Source organism: Biomphalaria glabrata, chromosome 1, assembly GCF_947242115.1.
Source record: "Biomphalaria glabrata chromosome 1, xgBioGlab47.1, whole genome shotgun sequence".
NCBI classification, from domain to species: Eukaryota; Metazoa; Mollusca; class Gastropoda; family Planorbidae; genus Biomphalaria; species Biomphalaria glabrata.
The window spans coordinates 59,279,102-59,294,412 of NC_074711.1; the positions used below are offsets into that span (position 1 = coordinate 59,279,102).

Below are 15,311 nucleotides of genomic sequence, written 5' to 3' on the forward strand. Positions count from 1 at the left end.
TACAATAAAGTCCTGATTTTTTTTTTTGAATTTATTCAAATCTCCTGAAGAATAGACGAAATTGACATTTTGGGGTGACAATAAAAAAAAAGTGGCATTGCGAGCTTTCATTTGATAAAAATTTATTGCAAAGACGAAAGTAGGCCTATTTTCTAATTAAAAAAAAAATAATTTTGACATTATGCTTATCCCTACCCAGACTAGGCCCCGCGCGATCCGTTTCGCATAGGGCCCCGCAAATGCTAGGGCCGGCCCCGCTAGTAGATATCACTCTTAAGAACTTTAAAAGGAAGGGTATGATATTACGTCATTATTTTTTGTTTATGTTTTGTGCGAAAGCAAAAGGATTAGATGTAAATAAAAAGAGAGTTTCCATTGGATTGAGGAAAGATGAATAGAGGGGTAATAACTCGAGTGTGAAGTTTAATTCTGAAATTATAGACGCCAAACCCGAATAATGGACAATTTTAGCATTATTAAGAATAACTTTTAGATCTGTTATACTGGATTCTGTAAATTTTGCTTAAAGGTTAATTAGTGTAGCCATATAATACTCGCCATTTAGATCTATTGTTAGTAAAGGTAACAAGATACCTGGAATTCGCTGTATATCATGCAGTTTTATTCATGGCAACAAAGTTTAAAATGTAAGACTAATTTTTTTTTTTAAATTTGATCTCTGTGGGAAAAATATTTTTAAAATGTCAACAAAATCAACGTACTGATAGACTTAGATCTAGGTTTAGTCTTTGTGATAAATTTAATCCATAAATGTTAAAAAAAAAAATACACCCGTTGACACTATTTGTCAATCAAATATATTAATTTATGTATTTACAAATCCCGGGGGGATTTTAAAATTCTCCCCCCACCCCCCCTCCCCCCTTAGTTACGCCACTGGGTTCATTGCATGAATGGATTCAGGATTTCCTAATAGGAAGAGAACAAACTGTTATAATAAAATGGCTCCAAGATTTAGATCTAATTTAGATTTTTTACACTAGATCTAGATTTTTTTTACACTAGTGCTAGATTTTTAAAACTATATTTAGTTTTATATTCTAATTAAAATCATTGTAGATTCTAGATCTAGAATTTCTAGGTCTAGTTTAGACATGTTTTACATGTTTCGGATGTTCCTTCAGAGTTGAAGATGTTTACTTCCTAGTCCAAACCTCCCGCAGGACGACTGGGGATGGGAGCGGGCAGGATTTGAACCTAGGGGACCGTCGATAAATCCAAACGACAGTCCAGCGTGCAAACCGAACGACAATACAGCCATGATTTAGACTAGATCAAGATCTATAATTTCAATTTCTAGACTTAAAGTGTAGATTTTTATTTCCAAATGTCTTGATCAATATTGCAATGTTATAAAATACTAAAACTAATCTACTATTTTTAAATTTAATATTGCATTCAGTCTATTAATAGATTATCTTCGCTTTTTTTTTTTTTACATTATTCCAAATTTATATTTTAGATCTAGATCTAGTAGATATAGGCCTAGATCTTAAAAGTGCTAAATCAGTAGTTTAATTTAGGTAGATCTACATCCTCATTCTAGTTCCATTTAAATGAAAATGCCAATAGCTCTGTTGGTAACTGTGCTGGGACATCGAGCAGACGTTGCCGAAGTACAAGCTCGATGCCTTGTTCTTTCCTTTTTTTTCATTACAAATCAATACCAAAAGATTACCTAAAATCGCTCGTCTAACATATTGTACATATCCGGTAGTTGTCATGCCGTAATGTGTAATATATCTCTTTATCAATAATAAGCTATTAGTTTGTTATTACGATAAGAGCAATGCCTGGTCGTGCAGTTAGGGCGCTGGACTGATTATCTCAACGGTCCCGGTTTCATAACCTGCTCTCTGCCACCCCCCGTCGTCCAGAGGGAGATTTGGATAAGGAAGTAAATTATCTTTAACTTTGAAGGAACATCCAAAACATGTAAAACATTTTACAGAAAAAAACATTTTTTACAACGTCAAATGAATCTCTGAAACTTTATTACTTTTGACAATCAAAACAAAATCACGTCTTGAATATTCCTTGCGAATAGGCGGATCCGACAGGGATCCTACTCTGACGGGGGTCGCCCCTGAGTTTGTGTGACAACACAAACTCTCTTTGTAATCTTGTTACTTTATTTATTATGATAATCTATCTAGTAATGTTAGCACATATCGTGCACTACTGCTCTCCATCTGATGTAATGTTCGACTATATAAGGGATCCAGCATATATGCGTACATATCCAATGTACTGCGCTAGTAGTGGCTGATTAGTAGAGCGGTTGGATTCTGAATAGTAGGGTCTCGGGTTCGAATTTCGGTGGAATCTTAAATGTTAAAGACGCCACTGAGTCCCCACCCAGCTCTGATGGGTACATGAGATTAGTTATAAACGATGAGCAGTCTATCAGTCTTCCTATAGATTTTGCAAAGTCTGAAAGGGATGCTTTACTGTACTTAGTGTCATAGTTTACCACACGTTCAGACAGACGGTCTGGTGGGATCTGTAAAGTCTATTCAATTGACACGATTTCACTCCAGTTCATATTCCATGAGGGATTATCGTTTCACATCCACCATTGATGTACAAAGTAATTAGTTTGGTGTGATTTAGTTAGGTATTTGATTTGGTTAGGTGTGATCTAGTTTGGTGTGATTTTTGGTTTGGTGTGATCTAGTTTGGTGTGATTTGGTTAGGTGTGATCTAGTTTGGTGTGATTTAGTTTGGTGTGATCTAGTTTGGTGTGATTTGGTTAGGTGTGATCTAGTTTGGTGTGATTTAGTTTGGTGTGATCTAGTTTGGTGTGATTTAGTTTGGTGTGATCTAGTTTGGTGTGATTTGGTTTGGTGGGATTTAGTTTGGTGTGATTTGGTTTGGTGTGATCTAGCTTGGTGTGATTTAGTTTAATGTGGTTTAGTTTAATGTGATTTATTTTGATGTGATCTAGTTTAGCGTGATTTAGTTTGGTGTGATTTAGTTTAATATGATTTAGTTTGGTGTAGCTAAAGAAATAAAATTTCGTGTCATATTTTTTTTAAACGTCAATGTTACTTTAAGATATATGGGATGAAATTTTAAACAGGATCACAATGGCAACTGTGTGCCACGATGACCTGCTGACCGCTGTAAAAAACAACAACAACGCAAACTTAAACTGTATGGCCGTATCACAAGGTCTTTAGGGCTCGCAAAAATCTTCCTCAAAGAAACAGTACCAGGGGAAAAAAAAGAAGAGGTAGAGAAAGCGATAGGAAGAAAACATCAAAGAATGGACGGACTGTCATCGAAAGAGATTCTATTCAAGACAAAGAAAAGAGAGGAATAAGGAGAGGAATAAGGATAGACGGTCGACGTCGACAGATCATGTGTGGTGCCCCAATGGTTCAACAGACTAAAGAAAGGTGAAGATGAATGGACATTTAAATGTTATTAAAATTCTCTCTTCCTCGGTAAATATTTTTTTTTTCATTTCCCAAAAAAAAAAAGGATATAACTTTTTTTTAGTTGTAACCAGGGCCAAAAATTATAAAAAAATCCAGAAAGAAACACATTGTCCAGGAAGATGTGATAATATTTCAGCCCACACAAGAACACGATAAGCTGAAAGAACGATGCAGTTGATAAAAGTTGAAATAAAGAGAAAGACAACGTTCTTAACATTTTCTGTTGGAGAACTCATTGCCCTGTTCTAATCATTTGTTTTTGTTTCTAAAGCCTTTAGTAAGGAATAATCAGTTATTACGAGTCCACCGTTATGACGAAATGCTTAGGAAATCAAGCAAAGCCTTAGGATCTATTGAAGAGAATTTTTACAAATCAAACAGGAACAATCAACAAACGCTATTCAACTTTAGCTATACCAATTATTATACCAATAGTTAGTTATATCAATATTAGAATATGCATCATGTTCGAGGACTACACACATAGGCCTATATATATATGCATATGACGAAACTAGAACAGAGACTTAACAGAGCTGATGAATAGTCTATAATAGAATAGACTCAGAAGAGTAACATCATTAGTACAACAAGCAAAAGAAAAAGAATACTCTTTATAAAACAAAGCTTATCTAAGGGAAAAAAATACAAAGATGCCAGGTTTTAGCCCCCTTCAGCTTTATAAAACAAAAATTAATTAATTACTACTAATTGATGAACTAATTGGTTAATTTTGTGGATTGATTCGTGTATTGTCATTGACTATGAATAATTATGCAAATTTCAATTTGAGCTGAGATAGGGAAGTAGGAGAAATAAACGTGTCAAAAATTGTAAAGGGAATAAATACGTATATACATCCACATCTCTCATAAACCTTACTTCGATATCAAACAAAATAATTAATTAACCATAACTAATTACTAATTGGTTAATATTTTGATTGATTCATGTTTTGTCAGGTACAATGATTAATGTGCTAAGTTTCAACTTGATCCGAGAATAGGAAGTGGCAAAAATAACATGTTCAAACTTTTTACCAGACAGACAGAGTTGATATAAGCTTTGTAATATTTAAACTTAGAGACAATCCAGTTCAAAAGACTAAATTGTAAAGTAACAATAAAACATCCATCTCTGAACCATAATTTACAAATATAAAAAATGCAACCTAATAAAATACTCAGACTTAAAGAAACATCCCTTATTCCGTAAGTCAGGACTAATTCTTATAAGTAATCTTTCTTCCCTAATGGAATTAGTGCATCGAACGAGTAGCTTTAATCAGTTTGAAAAACCAATGAGTTAGTGGAATCTGAAGTCCCAAAGTAACATGCACGACTAAATTAACACGTGGACGTAAATATCTTTTTTTTTTTTTCTTTTTAAGGAGCATCAGTAATTTAAAAGATAAGATAAGCTGTTGTGAAAAAGCTCTCCTGACACCAAACATTATGTTACAAAGACAACGATGAAACTAGTAAATATATTGCATTTTAAGCTAATAACGTAATCTCAAGACTTCACAATTTGTCTAGCGAATCGAATCTTGTCTTTGGATAAAATATTATTGTGTAAATGGGATTTTTAATCTTGGCTAAAATACGTGGTCAGTGCAGTTTATAGAGTACAATATTCATCGTATTTCATCTGCTCATTTCCAGCATTTTTTGGGCCAGTTCACTCTCGTTACTTCTTTATAGCAGAGGCTATTTAACTACTCCCAACTTTTGACTTAAGTAACGGCTTGTGTGAATATCTATGCGTAAGTGTGTGTGTGTGTGTGGTGAGAGTCGTCTGTACGATTGCGCGTGCTTATCTGTACTGAAGTTCGTGAAGTGATTTCGTTCACACTTTTGATTCAAGTGCACTCTTCGCGTTGATAACCTTTCTCTTCCGGATAAAAGAAACAATGTCACACCTTTGTTATGACCTCTGATTTATTGTCTGACGAGGAACATGTCGGCTGTCCCACTTAAAGTCGCTACGGTCCTCGGGAAATACCAGCAGCGCCCTGGACACTACTCGCTGTCACCTATATTTAGATAATCGATAAAAAGGATTTCCCGGCTCTGACAAAATAAAAAAAAATGCAGCATCCTTAAATGATTGGTCGACGGCCATTTTATTTATCGATCTGTTTCAGCGGGATCAGAAGACAGGTAACTTGGATGCTAAAACCAAAGGATTGACGTCAGGAAACCGAAAGCTCGCGAAACCAATTCTTCAGTAACCCTCACCCTTCCTCTAGTGTTCCTCACCAGCTTCCTTAGCTCCATAAACTCTGCATTGTTTTTATTGGCTCAAAAAATCCCCTACCTCATCGAAACAGAGGCTGCAAGCGGGAATATTAAAACAATCCAAAATACATTCACATGCTAACTTTTGCAAACTATATAAAAGAGATTGACCATTTCAAACACCCATATTCCTCTGACCTCAGCAAAGCGCTGTTCAGCTGAACAAAAGTATAAGCTACGACGAATATCAGCGCTATAACACTAACTGTGTATCGTAAGATTGAAATTGAAAAAAAATGTTTGTAACTAATACAATGAATTCAGCCATCTTTATCGTCTGCACGGTATTCTTTGGTAAGTGTCTTGTGGCATGACTAAAGGAAAGTATGTTGTCACGCACTAATATTCAACATAACGGAACAGTGGTAGCAACGTTGTGAATACTGTACTGTTTTCAGATGTGCATACACTGTATACTTCTAAGTATCAATATTTAGGATATTAACTCTTAAAAACAGCTGTTGGACACAACACCATTTGATATATGTACTTGAATAATAATAATAATAAAAGAATTCTTATTTCTTTATTTACAGAAAAAAAGTAATTAATGAAGTTTCAACATCACAATTCATAGAAAGCATAAAATATCATGGACCTCTTTAGAGACTCGAGTACAGTATATCCAAAATCATCAAGTAATAAAATTGAAAACAAAAAACAACTCTCCCTCTTCACTATCCTATTTGTATTTGAATCTGAACTTAAATAATTCAGATACTTCATGGTGACACTTTTCTTCCAAATACACAGAGAAACAAAAAGTATCAGACCATGTGAAATTCAGTTTAACACAATGTATACTTAATTCAAGAGTTTCAAAACTTTAACCACATTCTTGCACCTCCTTTCAGCCCAGACCTACACGGCTCCTGTCATTCAAAGAAGACCAGTGACAGAAGTCTGCGCTATTATCACAGACTCCTGTACGATCAGTAGTGGCTCTTTAGCTACACCATCTCTAGGCCTGAGTGCTGCTATAGCTGCGTCAAGGCTAATGGGTTCAGATCTCAAACAGAAACTTCAAAGCCTGAAAGGCCATTTGAATGATATCTTGGATAGAAGCAACAAAATTCAAGAAAATTATGTAAGTAATGAATTTCTATGATTTTTCTAAACAGTATGTAAATAGACTAAAATATTCACAAATCTCACCAGTGTTTCCTTTATTCTGTACAAAGGGAAGAGATAAGAAAATGACAGTTCGTAGTGCTAAAACGTATCATATGTTTTAAACAAAATGATAGCTAATTAGTGTTTCCTTTCTTCTGCACACCGGATAGACCGACACAAACAAAAGCTAGCTCCAGAGACATCAATACATAGAGACTGGCCGATACAAGAGTTTTATGAAACGAAAATTTGTGACTTGCAATTTTGTGTACTTTATTATACAGCAGTGTAGTTTTGTTTAATCTCTAAGACTGAAGATCATTTAACTTTTCAGAATTCGGAAATCCGACAACAATAGATATACATGTTTTTAAGTTACATGAAGTTATTTCCTTTTTCCAGTCTATATCTATGTATGTCTATGGCTAGCTATTAATAGTTATCAGCCATAGATAATGTCTCATAAGAGTTCGCTTTCAAAAGATCAAAAAATCCTTTGCTCCTTTTCTATGCAGGATTTCGAAATCATTTTTTTTTTTTAAACTAAAGCTTTTAGCTTCATATAAAGGTGACAGACGGACAGGCAGACTACATAAAAACCAAAAATAAATTTTGTCTAAAGGATTTCTAAATATTCTAAGACTTGGGAATTTTATGACTTAATTTGTTGTCTAGTTAAAAGATTGAATTCGATTCAAAAGAGTAATGGTAATATACTTTGCTTCACAGAAGCTTGTATGGCTCATGTACTACGATGATATGGTGCCTGCAGTCAAAGGTATAATGAGAATCTCCCCAGTTCGTCACTGTGATATATCTCTAGAACAGGTAAAGACACGATCTTCATATCTAGTTCTTTTCTGATTAGAGTTTGTTGATCCTTTTTTTCTGGGTTCAATATCAAATAAATAATTTTAAATTTTAATCCTAATCTCATTGTAGTGGGATGGATTCTTGTTCAGGCCACACCTCCACCCCGATAACCACATGACCTTTTCCCCTAGATGGCTTCCTGTTGTCCACGCTTAAAAGGCATGCCAACGTGGACACATTCGATTCTGCCGGTATCCCTTTTACTGCAGTGACTACGTCGCCATTGCAAATTGTGCTTAGTTCAACCCTGTGTGTTCTTACATAGCTGCAAGTCTACAATAAAATTTTAAAAGCGGCCTACGAGTTGTTTTTGTCCGTCATTTATTCTTCTGTGCCAAACCCACCACATCAGTTGTAAACCTAAACCCACCACATCAGTTGTAAACCTAAACCCACCACATCAGTTGTAAGCCCAAAGCCACCACATCAGTTGTAAACCCAAAGCCACCACATCAGTTGTAAACCCAAAGCCACCACATCAGTTGTAAGCCCAAACCCACCACATCAGTTGTAAACATTAAGATTTTATTTGTATCTTAACATTGTTTCATGATAAACCAGGAAGTATAATATAACTAAATTAAAATTTCAGAATATCAAGCTTCATATTTTAATGCAGCTGGGCATTTTTACCAACTATATCAGATCCCAGGACTGGGACGAGGCTTACACTGGAGTCAGAGCCGATCTAACTCAGATGAAAGCCACCTTGAACAAAGCTTTATGCTTGCTGAAGAGCCTAGTTCAGCCCGCTTACACCATCAGCGACATAGAGGCGTACGTTGACAGAGATTATATCAAGCCCATGCCAGCCCTTGTTGACGAGTCGGAAATTGTGAAGCGTGCCTTCGTCATGGCCGAGTTGATAGTCCTGTCCGAGACATTGAGCACGTATGTTATCAACGAGACTGACATCACATTAAAAGATGAAACACTTTCTACAGTTCAGTGTTGACAATTAGTACAGGAACAATTCCTTAGTGTTAAATATGTCAATACTATTGGTGAATGTATATTTAGGAATACATTTGAAAAGTTATTTTTGATGTCGATCTGCTTTTGTATAAACATTTATTTAACCTGTTTACAAACCCGCTAATCTGATCATATTCGAAAATTTAAATTCTGTGGTATGTGAAAACATTAACTTCACGTAGACAAGGGAGGTAAAAGTTCACATTGTACTTTAAAAAAGAAATATTTTGTGCATAACTCCCTTCTCAAATCATTTTATTTTGTTTGAACTTATAATTTAAAGCATTGAGCGATATGCATGTTTTGTTAAACCAATTATAATAGATTATTAATAACTATGTTTTTTTTAAACTAGTTATATAGGGATAAGTCATGTAGGACAAATAACTATGCATATTGTATTTATGCATGATAAAAAGTTGAACTTTCTTTCGATGCTGTCTAAGCAATATATACAAACATAAATATAAACATTCCAAAAGTTAATTTAATGCAATGACCATTTAAAAATGTAACAATATTATTCATAATTCTGGACTTGTTGGTTCACTCCACTTGATGTTATCAAAAGACATGCTTTTTTTTTTCAACGCTCATGTCTCCTTTTTGAAACTCTCCTGGTCAGGAGAACTGATTAGTAGCTCATACTGAGCCGAGTCTTACAAGACTGAAACATTGACTAATAGACCTTCATCTGTATTATATATGTAAATAAATATAGTATATTTATTGAAAAAGATTCATTCCACGTAGCTCAACCCGTATGAATGTATACGTTTATTTAAAGTACTTGCCATTTGTTATTTATTTATATATACATAAAATATTTATTGAGCTAATGTTTTGAATGTATACAACTTGATGCGTGTATACCCCATGTGGGTATTCAGCATTCCAACAAAAAGTATTTTTCTTTTTACAATTTATTTTAATCTACAGTTATTTATTCTCTGGTGAATTTATCATTTAACATGGACCTATTTTGTCTCAACATTTCACAATCAAAATATAGCCATTTACTTCAAACATTCCACTGATGGCTCAGTGTTGTTGCATAAACATACTTTTTATTTTATATTGAAACGATATTTCTTTACATCTTTTTTTTTTCTCGCTCTTACTGAAATGTAATACTTAAAGAAGGCCAACTGGATTTAAAAAATAGAACTATAAATAAAGAACATATTACTGTAATCAGCTTTTACTGTTCATAGCCCCATATCTGGGAATCCACAGGCTCTTTGTAATGTGTACTATAGAGTAACCATCAGGTTGTTGACAGAAATCGCCTTATTTGTACATTCTAAGAATAATAGAGTTGTGTTGCATTATACAACTTGCTGATGTTTATTTCTTTGATATGCAACTGATATGTTTTATACACATTTTTATGTTGTGATGTTTATATTTATTGAGTGACATTATCATTCAATTTGTTTTTTTATGTTATTCTAATCAAATAAGTCTTTCTGTGGCATGTCAAGATAGAGATTCTTTGAAAAAGGGAAATACAATGTATTGTTGTCTCCCTTGTTGAATTCTTGCCTGTTCTACAATCTAGTCTTGTACTTGATATTGACATCATGCTTTAACACTTACCAGTTCAATGAAAACATTTTTTTTTTAAATAGACACAGAATTATGCAATATTCACTATATTTATTTGTAAATACATTTATTTATTTTAATGTTTGTTAACTTAATTTTTTTTTCTTTGATTTGATGCAATTTATTTATTTATGTCAATGATGCATTCAATTGTTCAGTTGTGAGACATGCACTTACATTCAAATGGCTCTGTTGATAGCAATGACCTGAGTGTGTATACACATTAAAAACATGAACACACGAACGCATCTTTGTGTATTTCATTTAAGTAGATTTAGTAATGACTCACTTAATTAATGATATGCGCTTTGGGCTGACGTCTCGATGATCCGATGGTCGGACCTTGCATCCTCCTCGTTCTGCCAGGAGGTTTGGGCTAGGATGTAATACTCTTTACTTCTGAAGGAACATACGAAACATGTAAAACAAACAAACAAACAAAACTACAAACAAATAAACAAACACAACAAAACAAACAAACAAAGCATGCAAACAAATAAACAAACACAACAAAACAAACAAACAAAGCATGCAAACAAATAAACAAACACAACAAAACAAACAAACAAAGCATGCAAACAAATAAACAAACACAACAAAACAAACAAACAAAGCATGCAAACAAATAAACAAACACAACAAAACAAACAAACAAAGCATGCAAACAAATAAACAAACACAACAAAACAAACAAACAAAGCATGCAAACAAATAAACAAACACAACAAAACAAACAAACAAAGCATGCAAACAAATAAACAAACACAACAAAACAAACAAACAAAGCATGCAAACAAATAAACAAACACAACAAAACAAACAAACAAAGCATGCAAACAAACAAACACAACAAAAACAAGCCCCTCGTTTAACCGTAGGCCACAGAACCAGATGACCTTTACATCATCTGCCCTATAGTCCACAAAGTCTGAAAGCGGAACTTTACTTGACTATTTTTTTTTATTATTACAGACTGATTCATTGATTGTTTTATTTATCTGCAACTGCCGAACAGATTCACATGAAACTTCGTATACCGTACATGTTACCTCTTAGGCGCTCCATAACAAACGGTTTTCATAAATTCTTCCTCTAAAAGCCGCAAATCGCTAAAAATCGCCAGATTTCTATCAAAACTTTGTATTTTTTCTTTGGTATTACCCCGAAAGACAGCAGTCTATATTTAAAGCATAAATACAAACCTTCAAAAGCACATAATAAATTTACGCTTTTATAAAATCATGTTTCCTTTCTTTTTCTCTAAATAGGAAATACCTGAATGACTGCTTTTGTTTGTGTGTACAAAGTTTTAAAAACAAAATGAAATCCTTCTTTGGTGCCCATCTCTTCATTGTGGACAATTTAAAAAGTTAACTAGTACAAGTCAAATATAAAAAATAATTTAAAAAGTTAACTAGTACAAGTCAAATATAAAAAATAATTAAAAAAAATGAAAGCTTAGAGTCAAATTGACACAATTACTTGGAATCAATAATGTACTTAATTTTAAATAGATCTAGACTAACAATAATAAATTACTTCGATTGGAAATATTTTATTAACTGTTATGTTTGCGCAACTTTCATCCTCAATGCAATATGGTCCAATCAATTTAGTAAAACAGTGGGGAAGGGAGAGGGTGGGGGAGGGAAAAGAAGGTTCCCGTGATGCCCTTTCAAAAAAATTAAAGCAAAATAAACAAAAATACTTAAAAAAAAAACAACAACAAAAAACAAAGCTTAGGCTATATTGGTGTGTAGCAATTAGTTTGGATCAGTCGCGTAATTAAATTTGTCATAGATCAAGACTAACAATAATAAATCTTTGCGATTAGAAAAGTTTTGTTTTACCAATTGTTTTAGCGCAATTTCATGCTTTTAAAAAATTCTCACTACGCCATGACCCTATCACTTGTCTGGACCAGTTGTAAAAGGGGGAGAAAGAACTGGGTATCTGGATGATCGCTTTTTTTTTTTTTAAAGGGAACAACGTGGTAATCACTCTGCTAGTGAAGAATGTATGAACATGGAAGATTGTATAGCTATTGCATTGTTTCTATTTCATGTTTGAGTTCACTAAGCCTAGGACGGCAGCCTAATATAAAGGGGACTAACTCAGCTTATACCACCACTTCACTCAAGTAAAGCTTCTTTCCTTTGTTCGAGATACCAAACAAAGTAATTTATTACCAATAGTTAATTGACGAATCGGTTAATTTTTAAAAATTGATTCTTGTGTTGTCAGGTAAAAGAAATAATTGTGCAAAATTTCAGCTTGATCCGATATTGGGTGTCAGAGAAATTACTGTGTACAAACTTTTGGCCAAACAGACAGACAAAGTGAGTTGGTATAAGCTTTGTAAAAACTCCACCAAGACAGAAAAACGGATTTATTATAAGCTTTGTAACAAGAAACTTTTATTAAATATTTCGATACTGAATTGAGAAGCCGAAGGAAAGTCTGAGATTGTTTGTAGAATAATGTAGACTAACTTTTTTGTTGTGGGAGGGTTAGGGTTAGGGGAGAAAAGTGATACTAGAATTCACGCGCTAAAAGAATAAATATATATGTATATGTGTGCAGGGAAGTGCGTCTTTAAGCGTCCTTTCAATTGCAGTCACAAGGCTATGTGGGAGAGCATTACGAGGCGCAAGCTGCAAAAGAACAAAGAAGGAAGAGTTCCAGAGAGAGAGAGAGAGAGAGAGACAGAGAGAAGGGGAGAGAAAGAGAGAGAAATTAAAAAGTTAGTGGGAGAATGGCCGTTCCAATTCAGCGTTCCAGATACTTGAATTCACAGGCTAAAAGTCTTAGGCGGATCGTTGAAACGCTGGCTATTTTTAATAGGAGGTTTCGTCCAAAATAATCTATAAGGTCTATAATCTGGGAACAAATTAACGGGCGTATCCTATAAATATATATAAGGTTAGGGTTTACTGATATTAGGGATTAAAAAAAATCTTTCACCCCTACTCGAAAGTTCTGGATCCGTTAGTAAACCCTCCCCACCGCCATCCTCCGTAGTACTGCTGAAGATTTGGTCACAGTGATGCCCAACCTAATTCGACCTGCGGGCCAGTTTCATTTCCAACACTCCTGTTGCGGGCCACAAGACCGAAGTACAAAAACGAAATGAAATCGATCTGAAACTATTTGATGAGAAACTGACATTATTTAATGAGACATTGGAAGTTTGTTTTTTTTACGCTTCGGAAATAGGCTTCATTTCTCTATTTAAAATGTGAGAAACATAGTAACTAGCCTTACCACCGACTCAGTTTCTTGTCTCTTTTTGGTAAAGACTGGTATTGTTAATTTCGGGATCTTTGTGCGCCTCTGAGTTCACTCAGCTCTAATGGGAAAAGTAAAAGCGGTTGGTCGTTGTGCTGGCCACATGACACCCTCATTAATCGTGGGCCACAGAAATAGATGACCTTTACATCATCTGCCCAAGAGATCGCAAGGTCTGAAAGGGGAACTTTGTTATGGGCACTGAATGAATTTGCAAGTGAAGTTACTGTCACAGTTAGGGTTGATGATAACATCTCACCTATATAAAGAGAAGGGAGAATGTCAACCCCTTTGTTTGACATTTGATTTACTGTCTCGGAAACTGGGAATCTCCTGTCTCACTTTGAGATTCTGAGGAAACACCAACACAACCTTTGTTAACTATATTTAGATAATACATAAATTTAACTTTAAAACATCTGCAACATTCTTTAACGATTGGTAGCCCGACATTTGTTTTATTTAACGATCTGTTTCAGAAGCGGTATAAGACGTCGGTTACATTAAATACTAAAATCAAAGACTTGACTTCAAGCAACTGAAAGCATGTGAAAGTAATGCACCTCCATCTTTCTCCCTTTCCCTCGTGGTTCTCACAAATTCCTTAACTCAATAACATCTGCATTGTTTCAGAGACTTCAGACATTCCCGAGTAAATGGATGCAAGCGGGACTATTAAAACCATTGAATAAAATTACACACACGGTAACGGTAGCTAGCTATATAAAGAGATTGATATCAAGTTAAATAAACCTCCCACAGGCACTCTTTATTCAAACAAATTAGCCCATAAGAAACGACCAATATCAACACAAATAAATTAATTGAGAAAGATAAGATTTAAGTTGAAATTATTTAATGACTTTGATTAATACAATGAATTTAGCTTTTTATATCTTCTTCTTGGCAGTTTTCTTTGGTAAGTGAATTGTAGCTTGACCGTTGAATATAACATTGTGTCATGTAATAGAATCTAGCCGCATAGAACAAAGTTGCTAAGTTCTAAATTCTGTTTGCAAACTATTTACTTAAGTATCTATGTTGCATTAATGTCAACTTCTAGGTATCTAGGTATTTGCTTTCTATTTTTTAACTTTGATAGTACTTAAATAAAATAATATACAATGAATTCAAGAACCGTAATACAATCAAAAGTATTTGCGCTTCTTTTCAGCCCAGACCTACACTGCACCTATTATTCACAGAAGATCAGTGACTGAAATCTGCATCATCATCACAGACTCTTGCAAGAATACCAGAGATCCTTTGGGTACATCATCGCTGAAAATGAGTGACGCTATAGTTGCGTCAAGAGAGAAGGCGCCAATAATCAAACAGGAATTGCAACGCTTGCAAAGTTATTTGAACAATACCTTGAATATATACAACGAAATTCAAGAGACTGAAGTATGCTATTAAAATTTAAGATTTTCTAAATTGCAGTTTAAAAATCTCTATAATTCAATCATTAATAATGCATTCATAAATCTAGGGCTTATTTTAAAATTATAATAGTTAAACACATACAAAACACTTAAGCATTCAACGCAAACAGCGAGGTGGAAAGTGATGAAACGTTTCGTTGCGGAACCTAGAAACACCTAAACACCTAATTAACTGGGATTTGTACGTTTGACTTGACTTCGACGTGCATCTAATGGGATCCTATTGGTTGTAATGACCAAGTTGC

General features: G+C 34.3%; 1 protein-coding gene across 1 annotated transcript; it reads left to right on the top strand.

Moving 5' to 3' along the window:
* The first annotated feature begins 335 nt into the window (after nucleotides 1-335).
* LOC106068807 (uncharacterized) lies at nucleotides 336-10,602 on the top strand. The gene is made up of 4 exons (XM_056004932.1): nucleotides 336-647; nucleotides 6,619-6,851; nucleotides 7,607-7,705; nucleotides 8,343-10,602. Exons 1-4 carry the CDS (start codon nucleotides 614-616, stop codon nucleotides 8,703-8,705), a joined length of 729 nt encoding a protein of 242 aa, XP_055860907.1. The 5' UTR covers nucleotides 336-613; the 3' UTR covers nucleotides 8,706-10,602.
* The last annotated feature ends 4,709 nt before the right edge of the window (nucleotides 10,603-15,311 follow it).